Raw genomic sequence first — 23,213 nt, 5'->3', positions numbered from 1 at the left:
TCTCTCTGCCTCTCTCTCTGCCTCTCTCTCCCCTCCTCTGTCCCCGGAGATCCGCGCGTCGGAGAGGAGCGGCTGTAAAAACCAAAGTGGGGCAATGAGACAAGCTGCGCCACAGCTGGCAAATCATCGATTTGAGCATCAGAAACGGGGAGGGGCGGTTCGTTTACCTGCCCCCCCCCCCCCCCCCCCTCTCTCTCTCTCTCTCTCTCAAAGCAGCCCTCCTCACATGCCGCTACTCTCCTCTCCTCTCCTCTCCTCTCCACTTCACCCCCGCCGGCCGCAGCGCACGGTTTCTCGGCAGCCCTGCGCCCCATCCGCCCGCGTGCGCTCCGCAGCTCCGACCAGACTCCTCCAGCCCCGCAGGACTTCTTGACTCCAACCAAAACCAGTATTTCTCTCTCCCACAGCGCCGTTGCCTATTTTTTGGATCTCTCGCCCGGGGTAGCAGTGACAAGAGGTGGCTCAACTTTTGATGGAAAACAAGAGGTCAGGCGACCGCTGACTTTAAAGGTACGTGTCCACACTGTGCACTGTTCATCCTCACTCATCTAGTCTGCTGTTATTCTGTCACATGCCTCTTTTTCTTTTGTCTTTTTTTCCCCAAATCACATCTTTTATTGCATGACTTATATATATATAGATATATATATATATCTATATATATATATATATAGATATATATATAATAAAAAAATAAGTTGCTTCCGCTTGGAATTAGACTGAGAAATAACTCGCGACTGAATGAATGTAACGCTCCAAGTCACTTCAAAAGCCACACAGACTAAAAGGTGGCTGCTCGGGTTTAATATTTCATAAAGGAAGAAAAAACATGATGAGTGTCACGCCCTAATAGTAAATATAAATGCGCGCATTCAGAACTTTTTTTGTTGTTGTTGTCGTCGTCTAATTTTAAATGTGCAGAAACGGGCCTGTGTCGTTTCTGCACGAATGAGCGAGGCACTCGTGATATTCGCGGGGTTGAGTACATCCATCTCCTCTAATTCGTTTAACAACTTATTCAGCGGCAGCAGAGGAGAAGCAAGTGATGCTCCTGACCTGGTGGTTTCAGCAACCAGGGGATGGAGCTGCTTCCAGTTCTCTACCCTGAAATAAATGATCTGGCATCTTTCTTCCAAACTTTTTGTAAAATTGTATTTTAAAAAAGGCCTTGACATTCTTTAAAAAAAAACCCCAACTTATTATAATTAAAGTGTGCTGACAAACCGCGGTTGTTATGAAACGGCTGACAGTTGTCTATCAGGAGTGCTGAAGCTGTATGGCAGCTCCAACTGCCCATCTACTTTTACTACATTTTTATTAGGCCATTAGAGCCACTTCATTTATTCTCTCCATATACTTACTATTTAATTACGTGTCAACTTCAGCTTCAATACTTTGATGGCCGTGGCACGAAAAAACACTTTGTGTGTAGAAAATGCACCAACTGAGCCCAACAAGGTTATTAAAGAAAAGATAAAAAATTGAAGAAAAAAAAATGAAAAAAAATGAAAATGTGTGAGAAACAAACAGTTGATAAGTTTGATACTTTCTTTCTGCCTGACCTGGTGTGAGGCCGTCAGGTAGATGTGATGATACGGAGGTGCGCGGCGTTTGGTCTGCCCCGTGGCTTTTTGTCACAGTGTGCTGGTAAGGTTCATTTCAGGTACAACCAGACCTGTGAGGGGGTGTGTGTGTGCGCGCGCGCGCGTGTGTGTGTGAGAGAGTGTGAGTGTGTGATAGAGACAGCGAGCTCAGTTATGAGAAGATGTGTTTCCTCTCGAAAAAGTGTGTGGGCACTGATGTCCTGTGGTTTTTAAAGGGCTCTACTCTCTGCTCCTTTCAGAAAATGCACTTCTCACACCGGCGATGCCGAGTGGCTTTCACTCTCACATTGGACATTATTTATGTCTAGATTCCGGCGCAAACACACTCGTGGAAGGTGCCGGACACGAGGAGCACTGGTTTTGAGTTGTGGGTCTGAGCTGCCCCGGCGAGTATATTTGGCAAATTCCGCCGCGGCGCTGTGTGGAAGTGATGACAAAGTGCAGAGCAAACTCGATTACAGATGCTGAGCAAAGTTCGCATTGAATTCAAAAGCGCCATCAGATAATTGAGGGGCAATTCTCCTGAAATCTTCAATCTTCAGTCATCAGTGTCACTGGTTGGTTATTGTTTTGCTTGCGGTTGTCAGGCTGTGCGCTTTGCGTCGCTCTCACGTGCGATTACGAGGTCAAGCATGGCACCTCGGCTCCGCGGGGGGGGGGGGGGGGGGGGGGGGGGGGGGGGGGGGGGGGGGGGGGGGGGGGGGGGGGGGGGGGGGGGCGACAGGTTATGGAATAGCAGCGCGCAGCACGGCGACTTGTGTCTCTGCAGATCTCAAGGTGCTGTGGCGTATCTGGTCAGTGCCTTTTTTCGACAGCAGTGACACACACACAGGCCTTTTCCTGTCTCAGGCTGCCACGTGTCACTTCTTGTAAAAGTCCTCAGACGAGACTGGCAGCTCGTGAACGCAGAAGCAAGACTTCTCGGTTTTGCTCCTCGGCTCTGAACACTTCGTCACAACCCCCCCCTTTTTTCGTAATCAGTTTGTGGCTGCGAAAGTGGCACAGGAAGAGGAGAAAGAAGAAGAAGAAGAAAGAATGAAAAAAAACAAAACCCTGTGTACATATCCACAGTGGCATGCCAGTCTGCTTGGCAAAAAATGTCTCCACATAAACTTGTTTGGCAGGAATGATAAGAATCAGAGTGCGAGGACGACGGCGCTGCGTACGACTGCCAGGTTACACGGATCCAGCAGTAAAGCCTTCACATCTGTCACAGCTTATTAGTGCGTAATTAATTCATTTGAGTGTGTTCTGTGGTGTTCACAGTTCTTACGATAAACCTGCCGCGGTTTACAATTAGGAGGAGACCTGGGAAAACACCTAAGTGTTTCCACCTTTCTACATATCTGCTTCTAACTAACAGTTTTGAACCTTGTTACACTCGAATATTCCCCCCCCCCCCCCGATAGCGTACAGTTTTGCTTTCAGTACGACTAATCGAAACTGGTGCGTGCTGCATTTACTGTACTACAGTAGTGCAAGAGCAGGAACTCAGCCTGTGATCCTCTCAGAGCGGCAGGTGTCTCTGTGCTGTCTTTTTTCCTTTCATATGTCTCGGAGACACTTTTGCATCAGAGCCCTCCTGATTGCCGGATGCCTACGGTCCTGTGCGTCGCCGGTAAAAACCTCACACCCCCTCCAGTGTCGGACAGATTTGTTAAGCACAATACGGCGGCGGCGGCGGCGGCGGCGGCTTGCCGGCGTGCCGGCGTGCCGAGCACTCGCTCATTGTCAGGCGAAACAGACGATGAAGACGGCAAAGTTGGTCCCGTGACCCTGAGAGACCAATTAGTCTGTACATCAGAGAGAACAGGTTGTGACATTTTTTTTCCCTCCTTCTTCTCTTCCCGTTGTTGTTTTTGCCATCTAGTCTGTCCAGAAGTGATGTTAAGTGGAATGATATTATCGCTTCTTCCCTTTGCTTTAAAAAATTGAATTATGGCCCGCATAATCAGTTTCATTGCTGTCAGTAAAAATCTAAATTTCTGGGGAAAGAAGGCCGAAAAGGAGAGAGAGAGAGAGAAAAGACACCTCTATATGCTTGCCACAGCTACGCCGTCTTCGCTTTGTGTTGCCGGTTGTGCTCTGAATCACTGCAGCGAAAAGATTATGGCAGATTATTAAGAAAAAAAAACCCAACAACCCTGTTGTGTGTTTGCTGGGAGTTTAGACCTGGGCTGTGCCTCACTTTGCTGAGACTGATACCTCGGCTAAAACCATTAATCGTCTTTCTTTACCACCTCGATAATTATCACTGTGGCAAAATAACAGCTCAGCAAACAGTGAAATTATACCTGTGGTAGGGAGCAGAGTAAATACCTGTTTAGCTGCCAGCAAATGTATTTATTAGACTGTCGCCAGTAAATAAGAGGCCTGTCTCGTTTTTTTTTTGTTTTTTTTTAATGTGTGGCTCCTTGGGGATTCCACCCCCACCCCTTCCCTCCCCGGTATGAAATAGCCCTGTTATGATTGCTAATAGTGGAGAAAGATAACAATGATTCCCAGTGTTTTTTTTTCTGTTTTTTTTTGATGACATGTCGCAACTAGTTTGTAAAAAGAAAAAGGTTGGTGTGTTAATAGTGACTGCTGCATTCCAGGGCTCAAAAATGTAAGAACCCCCCCAGACACACACACACACACACACACACACACACACACACACACACACACACACACCCTGACAGTTACAGACATACCACCCTGGGTGCATGCTTAGTGTGTGATTCGGGAGTTACAGTTCATTTTGTCATTATCTTGAAAGTTCTTTATGAGAGCAGAAAAAAAGAGAGACGGGATAGCGGGGCTTTCTGTTGTCCCAGCATGTTGGACCGCATTTATGCTGGCATATGCTTTGCATACTGTTGATCCAGATTCCTTGGCTTAGCGATAAAAGCGTCACATTGTGGGGGTTTTTTTGGAGGGGGGGTCCTCACAATCAGCCCCGTTCGTCGATGGGTTGGCGTGTCCTCGCCGGGAGATAATCAAAAAAAAAAAAACGAAGTCCGTCATGTCGGTTTCGTCACGCTTTTTACAAAATGACACCCCCCCCCCCATGTTCAATTTTGTTTTTGTGTGTGTCTGTGTCACTGTTGTTGTCATTTTGCGTGCTCCATGCTACCGTGGCGAACATCATTTACATTGAAGTTTTCATGGTTTAAATTTCATTATTACAAGTCTCAACGTATGTTAATTTTTTTTTCTTCATTTCTTGAGAAGAAGAAAAAAAACAACCTCATTGTCTTTTATTCCAACGCTTGTCTTCATCCGATCTGTGTAGGTTTTTCTGAATCCTTTGTTCAGAGGAAGAAAAAAGAGAACGATTTAGAGGGAAGCACATCCCGCTAAGATCAGGTTGTTAATACCCACCCACATACTCCAATGAAACAATTTCAACAGATACTGTATTTTCTCTCTCTTTGTCTCACACGCATACGCACACACACACACACACACACACACACACACACACACACACCCTCGCCTTATCAACTATTTTGTTCAACTGGATGGATGACGCATCCTTTGACAGGGGATTAAATGTGCAACAAAAAAAAATAGTGTGTAGATAAAGAACCCCATCCTTAAGTCTGCACCTCTTATTCAACGCTCCTGCCTGAGCCTCAATATTAAGAGCCGTTCCCCCCCCCCCCCCCCCACATGCTCGCATCCCATCCCTCTCCCTCCGCCTCAGCGTGCGGCGTCCCTTCTCGCACACTGAGGCGAGTAACACCGTCCCGTCACCTGCCTTCATTTCCTCAACACTCCCAAGACCTCCCCACGAGGCTGGGGTACGGTGCCCTTCACCGCCTCTGCCCCCGCTTCAGGAAAAACCCAGCAGGATGTGGCACCCCATTCAGTCTGTCCTCTCTCTGTGCCACAAAGCCATGTACAGTATCTCTTTCTGTCTCCTTACACACACACACACACACACACCACTGTCTTACTAACTCTATTAACTGTTTATTTGTTGCGATCCACGAGGCTGAAATTAGAGTTTAATTATTCGGTCATGTGATGACCTGGGTCCGGCGAGCAGTGACAGAAAAGTCATTTCTTTAAAAATGGCCCGGCCTGTGCTGCCTGTTGATTGTTCTATGGCCAACTGCTTTTATAATTTGATATAGGCCAAGAGAGTTAGGTGGTGGTGGTGGGGTGGGGGGGCTTAATAAACAAGGCGGTGAGGGGTGCGCTCAGCCAGCTGCATGGGTGGGAATGCGGTTTAAAAATCATTAATGAAGATTCCTGTGACACAAGGCTGACCTGGCATGGCTCAGGAGTAATTACGGCTGATGTCAACCTGATGACACAGAAGCTGACTGTCGTGTCAGGGTTCAGGCCGAGGCCCGGAATTCGGAAGGCGGAGGCCTTGTTTGACGAGCGAAAGCAAGCGGATGCTCGTGTGTGTGTGTGTGTGTGTGTGTGTGGCATGCTTCTGCGTGGGGGCTGCATTGTGTACAGTGCACACCAAGAAGCAAAAAGCGGTTGGGCAGGTGTCGAGAGTGGAGAGTTACGTGGTGAGAGCAGGAGGTGTGAGTGGAGACTCGGCAAAGGCACACACGGCCAACGGGTGTAAGCCCTCACGGTGAGCAGACCTGAGGTGGAGACTACTCACACTGCTTCTATTCCTGTCGTCTTCATGTGATTATAAAACAATTAAGCACTTAGGAGCCGACTCTCAGTTCATTACATCCCCCTTGTTCTTCCTCTCTGGCTTTCCGACGTCCTCCCACACCGAAGCGTGGACATATGAGAAATGTAGAAATCACCTTATTTCTCCACTAATTGAAAGCCACGCTCGCTGTATTAGAGGCTGATGGAAAACACGGAACTAATTTGATTTGGTGGATATGTTCATTATGGAATATTTAGTCTATCTGTGGTTACCTCGTAAAAACCGATTAAGCAATTTTTCATGGTCCTCAGATGATTTAGGAGGGGACATTAATAAACCGCCTCGCCCCTGAACTCTTGACAGAAGGGCACCGAGGTTGTGTATCCGTGCAACAGTTGTGCAGGGGGAGACGTTTAAAAGCAACAAAAAAAAAGCAAAGGTGTCACTGACAAACAAAATCTTATTTCGGAGGAGACAATGAGCAAAGTGAAACCCATGCAGACAAAGCAATGACGCATTGGGCTTGTAGTGGCCGCTCAGCGTCTCGGATGTCAAGAATTTCAATATTGTTTAGAGTTTATATTTAATTTTCATAATACGTGTGTAAGTGCAGTCTGGGACATATTTTGAAACTCATTTACCCACACATTGACCTACAAATACCTACGGCATGAAACAATTTCTTTATTCCCAATGTCAAAAGCCTTTCTTTGGCCGTCATATAAAATAAAACCAGAAATTTCTTAATACAGAAAATACCATCTTCTCCATCTATTTCACTTTTACTCCTTATTTAGCCGCTCGCCGGTTTTGCACGCCATCCAATGTAAACCGTCCTCATCTCTTTTTTTCTTCTTCCCACCGCACATGACATCTCCTGCCTCTCTTAGGTTCCTTTACGTGCACCCACATGGATGCAGGCATGTTTTGACACGTTCCCCTGACAGATTATTTAATCCTTTCACAGCCTCTAATAATACTATTATGTTCACGTGTGTGTGTTTTCGTCGCGGCAGACACTTGCAGAAAGCGCTCAAAGTTGAACCGGTGACAGCGCTTGGCTGTTTGTGTTGTGCGCTCAGACTTGACGCGCAGACTAATTTGTATTAGTAATCCAAATAATCGTATTAATGCCCATTACACGCATCACAAGTGGCGAGCATGAAGACATCACAACACCTACGTGCAGTAAGAGAAGGCGCCTGACACGACGCTTCCCGATGCCGCGCCAGCGATGATACATTCTCTTAATCATTTTCTCCTTTTGTGTTGATTATTAGTGTCTCCAGTTGAAGAAATACACATCATGCGTTCCTCTTGAGATTTCAACATGCGGTTTTGCAAAGCAGCAGGCCAGATGTGATGCTGCGGATAAGTGTGTCATGGTGACAACATACAATATCTGTGGTGAAACACGCAGTGAGGGTGAAATGTATCTGCAGTGTAATGCTGTGACTCCTGACATTTAAACGCGAGGCCTCTTTTGTCGAAATTTCGCATTCCAGTCCGTCGCGTTTCTCGTGTCATGTTTCACGTTTCCCTTACAAATGTGGCCAATAGGCACAAAACACTGCCCGAACAATTACACCTGTGTACATGCATAGCACTCGGCGTACTGTATCTCCCCAACACAAAGCCACACGGGCTTGTAAAAACCCACCTTGAACAGAGCTAATCTGTATTCAGCACATGATTAGAACAGCACACAGCTAGTATTTTTTAAACGGGCTTCCTGTGTTTCAAAACCCATTTCCCCCCCCCCCCATCTTTTCTTTGTGATACAAAACGGTATATGTTAATTGATAATCAGCAGTGTTGATTCAGTGGTGCATTCAGTGCAAATCTGTGCCCTTCTGGATGTCAGAGGGTTTTCACAGCCACGTCAGTGCCAACCTAGCTGGCAGTGCCGGCACCTGTTGGCGGTGCCAAGGCCTGGCAGGGGTTATCGATGCTCTCTGATGGTGCCCGACAATCACAGTGGAAATGACTGCGGCTGCTTGCGTCATGCCAGATAGAAAAGAGCATTTTGCCGACAAAGGCTCCCTTTCACCGTCGCTCCCGTTTCCGCCCCCCCCCCCCCCCCCGAACGCTGCTAAACACAGCCAAGGAGAGAGAGACGGGAGAGCTGCGGTGAACATCATGTAAAACACATCGACGCGGAAAACATGTCAACATCCAGAATGTTGTGCAGCGACGCCGTGCAGGGCTGAGGCGAAGGTGGTGGTGGTGGGGGCTGCAGCTCGCCTGTGCGAGCCACGTTACTGCATATCACAGTGACACCTACAGTATGAACACGAAGAGCACTCGCACTCGCGCACTCTAAAAAAAAAAAAAGAATGCTTCACATCCATTTAAAAAAAAAAAAAGGCAAAATATTGCTTGGTTGTTACAGGACAATTTCATCCTTGTCGATGTCCCTGCTGTGTAGCAGAGAGCTCAAGGTTAGCAGCAGCTTCTGCACGACTCGTTTGTGAATTTTACTTTTAGTTTTAATTTTCCAGAGAATGCATCTCTTAAAATATGTAGTCTTTAATTCCGCCACTACAGCAGCGCCATTTAACCACAGTGTGGCTCCTGTTCGGGGTTCATCGGTCTCACCGTGTTGGCAGCTCACTGAAACATAGAGAATAGTTAAGGTAAGAATTGATCGCCGAATCTGTGCAAGCACCTCTGCTCGTGACGCCGTGGGGGGGGGGGGGGGGATTCTTATGCAAGCAGTTTCACCAACTCTTCCATTTCCTGTTAAAGAAAAACAAACCACAGATGTGGGACCAATTTAAAAAAGCTGCCGCCTGCTCAAAACTTACACCTGACGCTAACTAGGTGTCAGTATTGCAAGGCTTTGTTGTTCACATCTCACGTCTGAAAGGTGAGTTCCAAAACGTTGTACCCCCCCCCCCCCTTTGAAAGCGTCTTCGCTGGTCTTCCGCTTTTCTGTTTTTGGACACGAATGTATTCTGAAATGAGTAACCTTTTGACCTCACATGGGTAGGTGGAACAATGATTTGGTTTCACAACCAGGGGATGAATGAGAGGCGTGACTCTACTGTTTCTACTGCGTGGTGAAACAATGCACCGCAACTTCTTCCATGATTGGTTATCCAAAATTCACCTTTCTTTTTTTAAGGACTCAAAATGTCACCCCTAAAACCGATCTGCATACACCTTCCATGAATAGGAATGTTTTTCTTTTCTTCACAGTTGTCCCAGGGACTTTTTCTTTGACTTCTCTTGGCACCTGACTGGGGTTACTGTCGAACTAAGCTGAGAAGCTCATGTCTGCGGTGTTGCATTGTTTATGAAACAGCAGCTCTGTGTGCGACAATGCACTGTAACTGTATTTACGGTCTCACACAGAGAGAATTCACTAGTCAGCTGTGTACGCAGCATCTCACATGCCGCCTGACCTCCACGGTTATGGCTCGTAACCTCTGGCTTTGTCGTCGCTATAGGCGCACACACTTCCTGTTTTCTGTTGGTTTCCTGTTTTTGTTCTTGCACACCCTGGACAGACATTTTTTGTTTGATGTAGATATTGGCCTGATGAGTTGTCTCGTATTGTCCCCACCTTGTTTTTTTATAAGCCACTGCTGCTGCTGCTGCTGCAAAAAGTATAATCTTCAATTTGTGGCACATGATGATCAATACCACTTTGGTGTTTTCAACATTCATACCATTTGCGTATGATATAATGCACATGTGTGTAAAGGAGTCCCCCTGGCCTTGACCTTGACCTTTGCCTCACACCTCCCTCTTCCTCTTTGTCGGACTTTAAGATTGGGAGCCAAATACACTCGCCGACAGCTCTGGTGTATTTACTCTCATGTCTGTGTGTTTCCAGCAGATATTATATTCCGCCGTTATTAGGCACAAACTCCACATCAGGCCTTTTATTGACAATATCAAGAGATTACCTTGTCTTATATTTATTTGCAGTTCGCTGTAGATCAACAAAGCCCGTAAGGAGGTTAATGGTTTATGAAATAATTACAACACAACAACAATAGCTTGCACATCAAGTCGAGAAGCATGCTATTGTTCGCAGAGACGTGTCACTTCCCAGCCTCTAAACATTCCTCCTTTCCTTTTTATTCTTATACTTTTGAGAGTTTAGGGCTTTTGTTGAGAATATCAACAGAAATTAGCCTTGTCTAATATTTTCATTTAATACATTCTGACATAAGACGCTGTGACCTGCTGTGGAGGTAAAGTTTACGAAACAATAACGGTAGCAACGGTCAGATGTTGAGATAAAAGGTACCAGGTGAAAATAGTCCCTCATAGTGTGAGGACGTCCCGGCGGATATCGTCTATTTGTAGTGTGTGAAGAGGTTGACTATACTTTGTTAGCTATGAATTAATCTTTAACATAAGATTTAAATAGCCAGTTCATCTTTAAGTGTTCCCATCTTCATGAAAATCTAGTTAATTCTTGAAATTCAAATACATTTTTTTGTTTATTGATTATATATTTACATTGTCATAACTAAATATAACACTAAGAAAATATTACACCGCCAACTTACTACAGTATAAGTATGCTAAATAGAGACAGAAGCCTATCATATATTTATTAATGTAAAGTCCGAGTGCATATTACTGCAATGGTGTGGTCTTTTGTGGTCTCGTCTAAAAATTGACACACGACATTTTTATTAGATCAAAGCTATAGCACCCAGTTTAAGTTTCATGATAAGGGATTTCAATTCACAGCATATGTGGTAAGAATAACAACTTTTATTAATATGGAGAAGAAAGACACTTGAGACATTGACCTATATTTTGCTTGCACATGCAAAAAACTGCCCTATCAGATTAAAGATATTGTAGTTTTTGGGTGTTGCAGGACACAGTAATAATTTCGGGGGGTCCCATTAGTTTATTGTGACTGCATTTAACTCGGAATGATCCCCGAGGGTGGGGGGGGGGGGGGTCAAAGAGTTCACCTCACCTTCTGCTATTTTCAGTGTTTGATTTTCATGAAGCAGAATACTTTTTTTCTTTTTTTTTTAAATAAAAGCCTATCCTGTAAATAACACCCATCACGAGTGGAGGTATCTAGTGCGCGCACGTGTGTGTTGGGCTGTAATAAATGCAGGACCGCCTCACTCTAATCAAGCTGATTAAAAATTCCTGCGCGCACAGCCGGAAATCGCACCACCGCTCCTCTCCATTGTGTGTGTGCGCGCGCGCGTGCGCGTCTCTACTTTCTCCACTTTTATTCGTCTCGGCCGGGACTTTTTCGGGCCCGAGATGCGCAGGAATCAACCTTTTTTTCCTCTCCCTTTCTCGTTGAATACATCTTCACTTTCTCACACACTCTCCACCCCTCTCCCGTATTGCTCTCACACACACCTCCCTCCTTCCTTCTGCTACATTTTCTCCCCCTATTTCTTTTTTTTTTTAGTTTTTTTTTTTTTACCCCTCTTCCACCAGCAGCACGCCATTTGAAATGACGAGGAGAGAGGGGAAGCTCAGGCGGCGGCGGCGGCGGAGGAGCGGAGCGGCGCGGAGAGAGGAGAGGGAGGGAGAGAGAGAGAGAAGGGGGGGGGGGGGGAGTGATGAGTCAATACAACTAATAATTTAATGGGGACACAGAGGGAGAGACGGAGTGAGAGGGGGAGAGACGGGAGAGGGAGATAGCCAGAGAACGAGGAGCTCCGTCCGGACGCCAATCCCCAGCCAGCGACAGGACGCCTCCTCCTCCTCCTCCTCCTACTACCACCACCACCACCACCACCACCACCGCTGCAGGCGGCTGCCGCGCGTCAAACGCCGATCCCGATTTACGCTCGACATCGGGAAAGTGAAGCGCACTTTTTGACCCCCCCCCCCTTCTCTTTCTCCTCCTTGTTTTTTTTTTTTTTTTTTTTTTTTTTGCGAACCTGTTTCGTCCGTGCGCACGTCGGCTCCGCGTCGCCCCCAACGCGATAGCGCGATTCACACAGTCGCTTATCATCATCATCATCATCATCATTATTATTATTATTATTATTATTATTCTCTCATCTCCATCTGTCAGCGTGCCGGTGGTGGAATCCAGTTAAGCCGACGTTGAGCTATTTTTTTTTCCTCTTCTTCTTCTTTCTGTTTCATTCGTCCCTTTCGCGGACCCTCCGCGCACACGGCGAAGCGGCTTTATTGGGTCCGAGCGGCGGCTGTTGTTGTCACAACAGTGTCCGGGCAGCTCGCGCTCCCCACCGGCGGCTGCTAGCTGCTCGCGCTCGGGCTCGGACTCGGACTCGGGCATCTCCGTCCGCCGAGGTGCTGCGACTCGGGCATCTCCGTCCGCCGAGGGCTGCGACTCGGATGTCGGTGCGGCGAACTCACGCGCAAGTCGCCGCCGTCGACTTGTGACCGGGCGGCGGACGGGACGCGGCTGTAACCCGCTCACTTGTGCGCTAAATGTCGCCGCCTCCGACGGGCACGGCCGCCGCGGTTCTCCCCCTTCCCCCGCTGCTCCGTCTCGGGTTGGACGGAACGAGCTAACGTTAGAGCTACACGGACGGGACACGCGCGCGCGCGCGCACACACACACACACACACACACACACACACACACACTCACTCACCGATGTTCGCCTCTCGCTGCACCTCGACCTCGTCTCCTCCGCAGAGTCGCCGGGCTGTTTTTTTTTTTTTTTTTTTTCGGAGAAGAGCAGGAGACATTTTTTTCTTCAGATTTTTAAATTGATATGCTCTTTATTCATTTTTTTCATAAACATGCACACGTAGAGAGAGAGAGAGAGAGAGAGAGAGAGATAAAGAGAGAGAGAGAGAGATTAACAAGAGAGGAGCTGGGAGTTTTATTTTTTTTCTTCTTTCTCAATAATTCATTTTTCCGGCCTGTCCAAACTTGAAGAAGACTCGTGTTCCCAGCCGGTGTTGTGCGCTCCCCGGTGCTGAAGTGCTGCGTTTCAGGTTGGTTTGGAAGATTGCTTTAAAAGAAGAAAAAAAAAAAATGTCACTCAACCTGTCCTCCTTTAACTCCCCAGACGTGTCCATTTGAACGATTGCTGCTGTTTCTGTGTATTTCAGGTCATTAAAAAGACCTGACCTGGATCCTGACCTGTATCCGGGTCTGGACCCCCCCCCCCCTCCTATTTGTGGGGAATTAGTTGCCTCATTGAATGTTGTGAGAGGGGGAGTTCATGATCTTTTGCCTGGGGGTGGATGATTCTGCCCTTTTATTTCCCTCTTTTGATAACAGCAGTGATCAGCGCCGCGTGTTAACCTGCATTCTTCGGAGTAATACAAATGTATGAGTCAGCTGCTGAGCGAGTTTGAAGTCTGACCTAAAAAAGTATACCCAGGCCGCTTTCAATGTTCACATATCAGCTTCAGCTTCAGTCGGTGGCTCTGTCACCTGAAGCACCTGTGGGTGAAGCCTCCATCTTCCCTTCCTGGCCCATTTCTCCCAACTTTTCCATTTCTCTCCTGTCGCCGCTCTAACTTTTAATAACAACCATAATGAGTGAGCAACTGTTTGTTGTGCAGTTTCCACTCAGCTGCCTTTGCCCCCTCCTCCCCCTATCCCAAACTTGTAGACTTATTGCACGTCATGACTTTCTGTCTGCACTTGCATGGTTCTAAAAATAAAAGTTCACGTCTGTAGCAGCCATGTAACGGAGCGTCCGTGTGCGTGCGTCGGTCACACTGAAACGACATTGCGGCCTTTTTGCCTTCTGTTTCCCTTCTGAGCTGCGCCGTGAATATGAAACCGCAAGAAGTGACTCAGAAACTGAATTACGTTAGTCCCCCAACCCCCCCCCCCCCCACCCCCTCGAATTCTGCGTGCACCGCAGCACAACCTTGTTCCTTAAACTGCACTGTATTCATTCATGTGGAATCTCCCAGCAAACGAATGTGTTTGTACTAAAACCAGGGCTTGTTTGCCCCCTTTCGCATGGGAATCTCTAGCGGGACACGCATACATAATGCATGCATTGAAAAATGGGAACATTACAGTGGCACGGAAACGTCACCGTGGCCCCCGAGTTGTCATTGCTGACGCAAATTGACAGTTGCTGCCATAACGGGTCTGTTCTCAGAGGTCTCAATGACTTTTTTTGCCGCTCTAAAACGTCGCTTCACTTCTTCACATGTCAGTGACATCAACAGGAACGATTTTGTAGCCGTTCGCTTTCTCGTGCTTCTTCCGTGCCACACACGTATCTGGGCTGACAGCTGAATGCGTGTGTCTCTTTCTGTCTGTCTTGTCTCCCCAGGTGATAGTGAGCAGAGGTGCCGAGAATGATGGACCATCTCAGCGAGGCGTGTCTGGGCAAGGAGAACTCTGAGCTGGTCAACAGCATGGCAGAGGCCAAGGCCCCGCCGGCCAAGTTGCCCCGGCTGGAGCAGAACGGCAGCCCCCTGGGCCGAGCCAGGCTGGGCAGCACCGGGGCCAAACTCGCCGGGGTCCCTTACAAACCCACCGGCCACCTGCTGAAGACCTGCCACAAGAGAGGTAAGAGGGGGAGAGTGGGTTTTGTGTGTGTGTGTGTGGGTGTGTGGGGCTGGACTAACACTGAAGCGATTCGTCGATCATCATCATTTACTCGATCAAAACAAAGTTAATCGATGAGAGTGTTTGTTTGATTTAAGGTTAGGTCAGTCATTTCGTTATCTTAAACATGAAGAATTACAGAGTTTCACAGTTTCAGATGATTGTAAATGTTTAGGTTTTGTTTTTTGTTGGACAAAAAAAAAAACAGTGGAGACTTTCATCTTGAGGTCTGGGAGATTCGAGCAGAAAAACGATTGGTGGATGAATTGATCAGTTGATCAACTGATCGGGAGCCAAACTAGTCAGTGGTTGCAAATGAATCACAAACCAAAAAGTCCGTCTTTACGCAGAAATGCCAAACGTGAACAAATGTCTTCGTCTGTTAAATGAATATTTTGGTATTCGAAGTAAGTTACAAGCAATTTTCAATATGTTGTTTTTTCTCCCCCTGACATTTTTTTTTTACAGACAAACAATTAATTGAGAAAATAATGGTCAGATTAACTTATGATGAAAATAATCATAAATTGCAACCCTAATTTCTGACATTCCATAGACTAGACGTTTCATTAATTTATCAAATATTAGATAAAAATAAATAAATAAATACTTCAATGAAGTAATTGCCTGTTAGTTACGAACTGATTACTTGGAACAGAGTTTTGTGTGCGTTTGTGTCAGAGAAGAATACACCATATAATACACCCCTCCCACACATATACTGTACACACTATCCTGCTCCCACCACAACCCCCTGCATGTGCTCCACAACTCTTCAACCTTATAACAGTGGTAGTCACATTCACATTCACACCCACACACTGCACACACACACACACAAACACACACACACACTGCACACACTGCACACACTCCCACTTATTTGCCCAGACAATAGCTAACAGACGAACACTGTGAGAATTATTCCTGCTGCATCGCGCTGTGTCACTACTCCTCTCCGCAGCCGCGGCCCTCCTGCGCATCCGCATTTGTTTATTAAGGGAAAGTTTGAGTCCTTTAAGAGCCATTGCTGTTTAAACGCAGCCTTTACTTTGAGATTATGACATAGCTTTTTAATATAACCGGTGTCGTCTTGTGAGAAACACGGCGGGCAAAGCTATCTAAAATACGAACCGTTTTATGATTGTCTTCATTATTTGTTGTGTGTGAGTTTTTAGTGGGTTGGAAATGAGTTTGAAAACCTGCAGGTTTGGAGCTGTTATAGCACTTGGCCACCAAGGCTCGTCTGTTTGTTTGTTGGCTGGTTCGGTTTTCTGCGGGCCGGAGGGACTCAGGAACTTTCGGAATGTGGCTGTGTGAGTGTCCTCAGATGGGCCGTTTCTCTTATTTGCTCCTTTAATCTACACGTCGCACTCCAGCTGAGGGGGCCCTAATTTTTCACCTTCATCATCTCGGCTTCTCTTGGCCTCCAACAACGTTTGTTCCTTCCAAGCCCCCTCATTGCTCGCCCCTCCCCTCCCCTTTCCTCTCATCATCGCTTTGTCTTTTAAGTTTCTTCCCGGGTAAAGGGTGAAGCAGCCGATGGAGGTGGGCGGTCCGCCGCGGAGGCTGCGCAGAGGGCCCACAGTGGGCATTGTGTCCGAGCCCGAAACAATATTTACAGCAACCCTCTCCGGGCTTGCTAGGAAACAAAGCCAGTATTGATCCCCCAAATGAACCTACACAGCAGTCTTTATTGTTAGATCTTTATCTATTAAAATCAGGGGAGGAGAAAAGCAGCTCTTTCAGCACATTCCCTGGCATCTGTCGGCTTATTGATTGTTTTGCCGGGGCTGTGTACATCTTCTGGAATGCCTGGGATTGGAAAATATTAGAATGTGAATCATTTAATCAGCGGGCACAATGAATGTACAGAGATGTTCCGGGGTGAGGGTGGAGACCTACTGAGAAGGGGATTTGCCAACTACACTAAGCTATAGATACTGTCCTCATTAACACTTTGACAAAAGTTCGATTATCTGCCGCTGTTTCCATTCTGGCTGAGGCTTCAGAGGTCCGAGCTGCGCCACTGCCAGTAAACCGTCTCACATTTCAGGGATGTTATTTTAGTGAAAATGGTGAAATTTGCACAGTGCGTCCCTTAAACGTTCTGCAGTCATTGGACGAGGATTGCTCATCCCACCGTGCCTCAGAGACACTGTTGACACAGGGTAGTAAACTTACGGGAGCAGAGGGTGGCTCGGGATTTGAAGCGCTGCATCATGGGAAGGTGATTTGGGGCTGGCAGACAGAGGGAAAGGCTAATGTGATCCCACCACCCTGACAGTGAATAAACAGGTTTTTGTGCCAAAAGGAGACGTAAGAGTTGAAGTTTTTTTTTTGATGTTGTTTTATTGTGAAGGCTTCACTGAGAAAAAAGGTTTGTTCATTTTCTGTCTGTAATATGTAGATTTTCATATTAAAACACACAACTAATAGAACATCATCTTAAAGCCTGGAAGAGAAGCATTAAGGCTGCATGAAGGAATCCTCCAATAATTTATATATATACATATATATATATATATTATATTATTATATTATATATATATATATATATATAAAGCTGTTCAGAATTACAGGTGCAAAAAACATTTTTTAAAAACTTAAAGACATAATTTGAACATGAAAAAGAAGAGGCAAAACAAATTCAGTCTCTGAAACTCATGCATGTTATGATACACCTATATATGCAAGAGTTTGGCATTGACACTGAGGGCGCTTTCACACCTACCTCTCGGTCAGGATCAAACATGGATTGGTTTGTTGGCAGTGTGAGAACTATTTTTGGATGGTTCTGACTTTTGGACAAATTACAGGAAGTTGAGGCAGCTAGCTATCATAGAAGAAGAAAACTGAAAGAAACGACATCAGACGCACGGCCATCTACGAACCAATCAAAGTCAAGTTTAGGGAAACTTATGTATGATAGCTATGTATGGTATAGGTATGTAGCTATGCCATGTAATGTTCGCAAAATTGCAATGTGAAAACCACCCGGATCAAATGCATACAATGAAACAAATACACAAGCGTCTGTTCGGACCTTGAAACCTCTTTTTTTTTTCAGTTCTCACCTGTGTGTCCGTGTCTCTCTGTATCCTCAGGCAACATGCTGCCTGTGTTCTGTGTCGTCGAACACTACGAGAACCCCATGGACTTTGACAGCAAGGAGGAGCACGCCGAGTTCGTCCTGGTGCGTAAGGACATGCTCTTCAACCAGCTCATTGAGATGGCCCTTCTGTCGCTGGGCTACTCCCACAGCTCTGCGGCCCAGGCCAAAGGTAACCACCGTCATCGCTTCATATTCTACTCTGGTCTTCCACTTATCTTTTTTTCACCCCTTTCATTTTCTTAATTCATCTCTCTAATGCTCATTAATGTCCCCTCTCCGGCGTTTTCTGACTAGCTGTTACTAGTGCACAAATTCAAACACACACACACACACACTCTTTATGCCCCACTCACAAAATCTGTGACCATAAGAGCCGACTGCCAGCAGATCTAAAGCCACAGTAACACATCCTGACACTGATCCCAGACAGGAGATGCTCACACACACACTCTCACACACACACACACACACACATTCCCACACTGTCTGAACGCACAGGCTTACCCACTGAAATGCTCAAATGCACATTCACATTCTCAAGTAAAACACACAAATACACACTCATACTGTATATATTTATATGCACACTTACAGTCGGTGACTCAGTAGGTGGGAGGGGCCGGCGGAGGGAAGGGTCTGCTAATTGCACTAGAGCACACGTAGGCCGAGGGTGGCTGTTTCAAGGTGCCTCTTAGCATGCTCTTTTATTATAGCCTGTCCATCACACTTCAACACACACACACACACACACACACACTCACGCATCCTATTTCACAGCTCCCATGAGCAGTATCCCTTCTCACTTCCTGCTGTGTGGGCTGCTGCTTTTTTTTCAAGGTAGTCTCAGGAAAAAGTCAGACGTCATTGTTGTTATTGTTACTTCAGCAACAAATAAAGTTTGCAAAGAGTTCCTTTGTTACCACAAGGAACCTGCAACGTTATTTGAAATAAATCTTAATGTAGCTCAGTGACGGTGTTTGTATTTCCATATGCCATTCTCGTTTACGCCTGTTTGCGTATTTGCGTGTCTGTGTGCATCTTTCAGGCATGATTCAGGTGGGGAAGTGGAACCCTGTCCCCCTGTCATACGTGACAGATGCACCGGATGCCACAGTGGCCGACATGCTGCAGGACGTCTACCACGTGGTCACGCTTAAGATCCAGCTGCACAGGTAAGAAACACACACACACACACACACAGTACGGTTTCTACGGTTTCCCATAAGTTTGACGAACTGGATCACCCTTAAATTCCAAAAAAAGCCCTGACGAACTTCTAGGAGCATAAAGGACCATGACTAACTAAGAAACGCCTTCAGCCTCCTAAATAAAAAACCTAAGACCTAAAGGACCCAAAAAAATATCTGTAGAACCATCTCAGTGACTATTAGAACCTCCAAAAGACACCTGAGCGACTCCTAGAGGACCTCTGTAACCTCCCTCTGAATAAAACTTCCTCCAGAGAATCTGCTCCGTAACCACTAGAACCCTGCGAAGGACCTTCCTTAGATTCTGTGAATAATGTGGAGACATACTGTAGTGACTGAAATGAAAATAAAACCAATCATAAAGAGCCTTAATAAGCCTTGTTTGTCCCCTGTCTGTATGTATTTATTTCTAAAATGTGTGTAGACGTTCATTCCACATTTTTTTCTGCCTTTCTCTTACACATATAGAGGCACACTTATACCTATTAATATCTGCTTCCAAAAGAGGCAGGTGCCAATCTCCTGATTCCCCTTTGCATGTTTGATTCTGAGAATAGCTTTATTACTCTCTCACACAGACACACACACACACACACACACACACAAAACTCTCACTCTTCCCAGGTTTTGGAAAAAATAATTATTTTAAATACCTAAAAGTATCTTCGCCCAATGTTGGGATAGTTTTTTGTCAGTTTAATCATTGCGCGATGGGAATTGCAGACAGCGTCATCATCTCTGTGTCCGTGCTAACGATTCCGTTTATACCGTGTATAAGTGATGCAGAAGATTCGTCTTTTGTAGCTTCCCTAAATGTTACTGCTAAGTTAATGTGCCTTTTCTTTTTTTGCATTCGGCAAGACTTAAAAGAACTGCGATAGTTAAGTCATGGATTTTGAAACAAGCACTACCTGAGCCCTTTTCATAAGAAAGCGAATGTGGTCGGAAAGTGGAGAGTGCGTCGGCTAAAAATGACTCGCCCACAGATGAATACACACTTGTTCACCTGAAATAGAACGATAAATAAACCTGGCTGCACTGGCTGTTTTGAAACAAAACTGCATTTCTCCTGAATCTACGAAGCATACGACAAAGAAGACCTAACAAGCTCAAACCTCCTAACGCTCAGTACCGCTCGCTGTCTCCTGCCATCGCTCAACATAGTGCACGCTAAATGCCACTCTGTAGGTGTGAGGCTCCGTCGTATTTATACACACAGTGAGAGCATACACGCATTTATAGATATAGACAGAAGCAGGCTCAAATGCGCTCATAGAGTCAAGACGTGCACGCGCGCACGCGCAGACAGCCGAGTGGCGCTGCTGTGTGGAGGCTTGTGCCAGCTGCACGCCAACCCAGTGTTCTGCAACCCTCTGGAGAGCTGTTGCTACTCTGTTCCTACCTCCCTCTACCTCTTCCCCTCTCTCTTCCCTTCCCTCTTCCTCCATCCCCACCTCCACCGCCACCCGCCCTCACCAGTGGAGCGCGCACACACACACACACACACACACACTTGCACGCACACACACACACACACACACACACGCGCGCGCATCGATGTGAACAAGTCCACCACCCAGAATACAGAAGGTTGTGTTTATTTCTGGCGTGCTAGCCCTGAAAGCATGGATAGCTGTCTCTCCCCACTACCCCGTCTCTCCCTCCTTCCCTCCTCTTGTTCACTTCCATCTCCCCAGAGGCTCTCTAGCTGCTGGAGCAGTTTAAGGTGTTCTGGAAAATCCATTGTTTGTGTGCTAGTGTGTGAGGCTGTGTGTGTGTGTGTGTGTGTGTGTGTGTGTGAGTGTGTGTGTGTGTGTGTGTGTTTTTTCATCACACAAGCAGATGTTAGCCTCGAACGTTCCACGCATCCTTTTCTATTCCGCCGTTATCTCCTCGCTCGTAACGTCTCCAACGCACCAAGTGACAGATTTATGGACACGCGCACACACACACACACACACACACACACACACACACACACACACGCACACACACAATGGGCACTCATCACCCCTCACTCACTTTCTCATCTCTCTCACTTGTAAAGTGTCAAGGCAGGTTTAACGAAAAGTAATTCAGCGATACATACACACATGAAGTGCAAACTGGGCGCTCTCACTGGAGCTCGGCTCAGATGCTCGACACTCGCACCCGCCATGTAGATATATGTCTCATTTTCAAAACCAAGGGAACCAGAGGGATTCTCAGGTAGACCTGAATCCCTGCTGTTAGGGACTCTATTTGATTTATAAATCTATTTTGACTCTGCTGCATATTGTTGTCAGTGTTGTTATTGTTTTGTATTTGTTTCCCCCCCCTCCTCTCTCCCCCACCCCCCCCCACCCCCATCCCTTCAATCCCCCCCAACCCCCGACCGCCACAGAAATCTAGCCAGTAACACCTTAAATTGTTTTGCCGAGCACAACGAGCCAGGAAGGTAGAAGTAACACGAAATAATAGTCGCCACATGCAGCTAATGTATAATTCATGCATCAATCCAGCAGATGTGTTGTATAAAGTAATTAACTAATCAGAACAATCAGGAGAGAGAGAAAGAGAGAGGGAGAGAGGGAGAATATGAAAGAGAGGCGGGGAGAGAGAGCGAGGCAGGCAGAGAGAGAAAGAGAGAGAGACAGAGCAATCTCCAGATGCATCTGCTTGATGCGCCAAATGAAATCTGTCTGTCTTGGAGGGGCGCTTGCAGCAGGAAAAAACGAGCGGGGGCCCGTGTGTGTTCAGCTCCCTTTCTCTCTGGTTTCCTCTCTCGGTCTCCGCCGCTCCACCTATCCGATTGTTCCAGTGATTCGGCTAATTCATCAATACATACTTTAAACTGGGCTTAAACTAACACCCCAACCCCAGTTCACACCCTTCTTCGTTTCGAGGAGAATCATTTGTACCCCGGATCGCCAGTTTGGAACAGAACGCCTGATTAGTGCGGCGACGATTAATTGATTGATCTTTAGGTTAATTGCAGGAATTATTTATCAAGTAAAAAATGTCAACATTCACTGGTTCCAGCATCCTTTAGTTTTTATCTTTGTGATTTTTTAAAACTTGTGTATGGACAGAAAGATGTAATTTAGAATGTCTGTTTGGGTTCTTCTAACTTGGCTTGTCTATTTTAACGGAGAAGAAACATTATTTGCAAATCATCACTCCATGGTTTTAAACACTTACAGTACAGTTTTCTATTTACGATTTCCAATTAATTCCCGTGACAGGCTGTTGAGGAAGCGGTGCAGGATAAGTCGCCTCTCACACCTCCACAATTTTAGCCGGTTAAATTTATTTGGAGATTTAAAGGTGTTATAACCTTTTTTGCTCAATACATGAGGAATATCCAATGCTTACAATCAGTTGAATTGCTTCTCATATTGTGGATTTGTGGCTTGTATACTTTATCATTTCATTTAAGATACCATCAAAATGCTGCTGGCTCTCCTTTCTATCTCCGTCTCCTCTCCATCTGAATTGTTTCTCATGCTCTCCCTTCGCCCCCTTCCTCCCCCTCTTGCCTCCCTTTATCTCCCCATCCTTATCCTCCCTGACCTCCTCCACCCCGCATCCCTGTGTGTCTCCTCTCTCTCTCTCCACAGTTGTCCTAAGCTGGAGGACCTGCCACCCGAGCAATGGAGCCACTCTACAGTAAGAAACGCCCTCAAGGAGTTACTCAAAGACATGAATCAGAGCTCTCTGGCTAAAGAATGTCCCTTATCACAGGTGCTGAAGCCCAGTCTGCTTATTAAAAAAAATTAAATCAATTTAGGCAAAAGCCCAGCCCCACTGCCTTGCTACCATACTGCACAACTAAACAAACCCTATCCCCATCACCTCTGTCTTCTATCCTTTACTTATCAAATGCCCTGAGTTTGATCGAGTGGGAAAAAGAATCGGCATAGAAAATCCAAATCAATGGCTTTTGTCTTTTGTTTGCAGCATGATTTTTTTTTTCACTGCCCCCGACACACACACACACACGCAGACACACAGTTTTGAATGCAACGGCAGCCAAAAAGCAGAGGTGTTGTTGAACGTATTGGTTATTGTTAGATAAACATTGGCCCAAACCCAGAACGATCTGGACTGTTTTTGTTCTCTTTGCTCATTTAGTTCATTCTCAACATTTCATCGCATCAGGCGAAGGGAGATATGTGCATTCACATGG

The 23,213-nt window shown here is 46.3% G+C and overlaps 1 protein-coding gene across 7 annotated transcripts in view; it reads left to right on the top strand.

The window, feature by feature from the left end:
• Positions 1 to 208: 208 nt before the first annotated feature.
• LOC118285155 (DNA-binding protein SATB1) overlaps positions 209 to 23,213 on the top strand; it is a 60,575-nt gene continuing 37,570 nt past the window's right edge. The window contains exons 1-5 of one of the 7 annotated variants that reach the window (XM_035608585.2): positions 209 to 510; positions 14,445 to 14,683; positions 17,830 to 18,006; positions 18,883 to 19,009; positions 22,645 to 22,768. In XM_035608585.2, coding sequence (XP_035464478.1) covers positions 14,470 to 14,683; positions 17,830 to 18,006; positions 18,883 to 19,009; positions 22,645 to 22,768 — 642 coding nt within the window. In that variant the 5' untranslated portion in view covers positions 209 to 510; positions 14,445 to 14,469. Of the gene's footprint in view, positions 511 to 3,200; positions 3,223 to 3,291; positions 3,418 to 12,982; positions 13,138 to 14,444; positions 14,684 to 17,829; positions 18,007 to 18,882; positions 19,010 to 22,644; positions 22,769 to 23,213 lie in introns of those variants that run through there. The other 6 variants (XM_035608586.2, XM_035608580.2, XM_035608584.2 and 3 more) reach the window with 6 other exon arrangements.

This window comes from Scophthalmus maximus, chromosome 20 (assembly GCF_022379125.1).
Source record: "Scophthalmus maximus strain ysfricsl-2021 chromosome 20, ASM2237912v1, whole genome shotgun sequence".
Lineage (NCBI taxonomy): Eukaryota > Metazoa > Chordata > Actinopteri > Pleuronectiformes > Scophthalmidae > Scophthalmus > Scophthalmus maximus.
The sequence above is the reverse complement of the archived record's forward strand: the minus strand, read 5'-3'. Positions and strand labels throughout refer to the sequence as shown.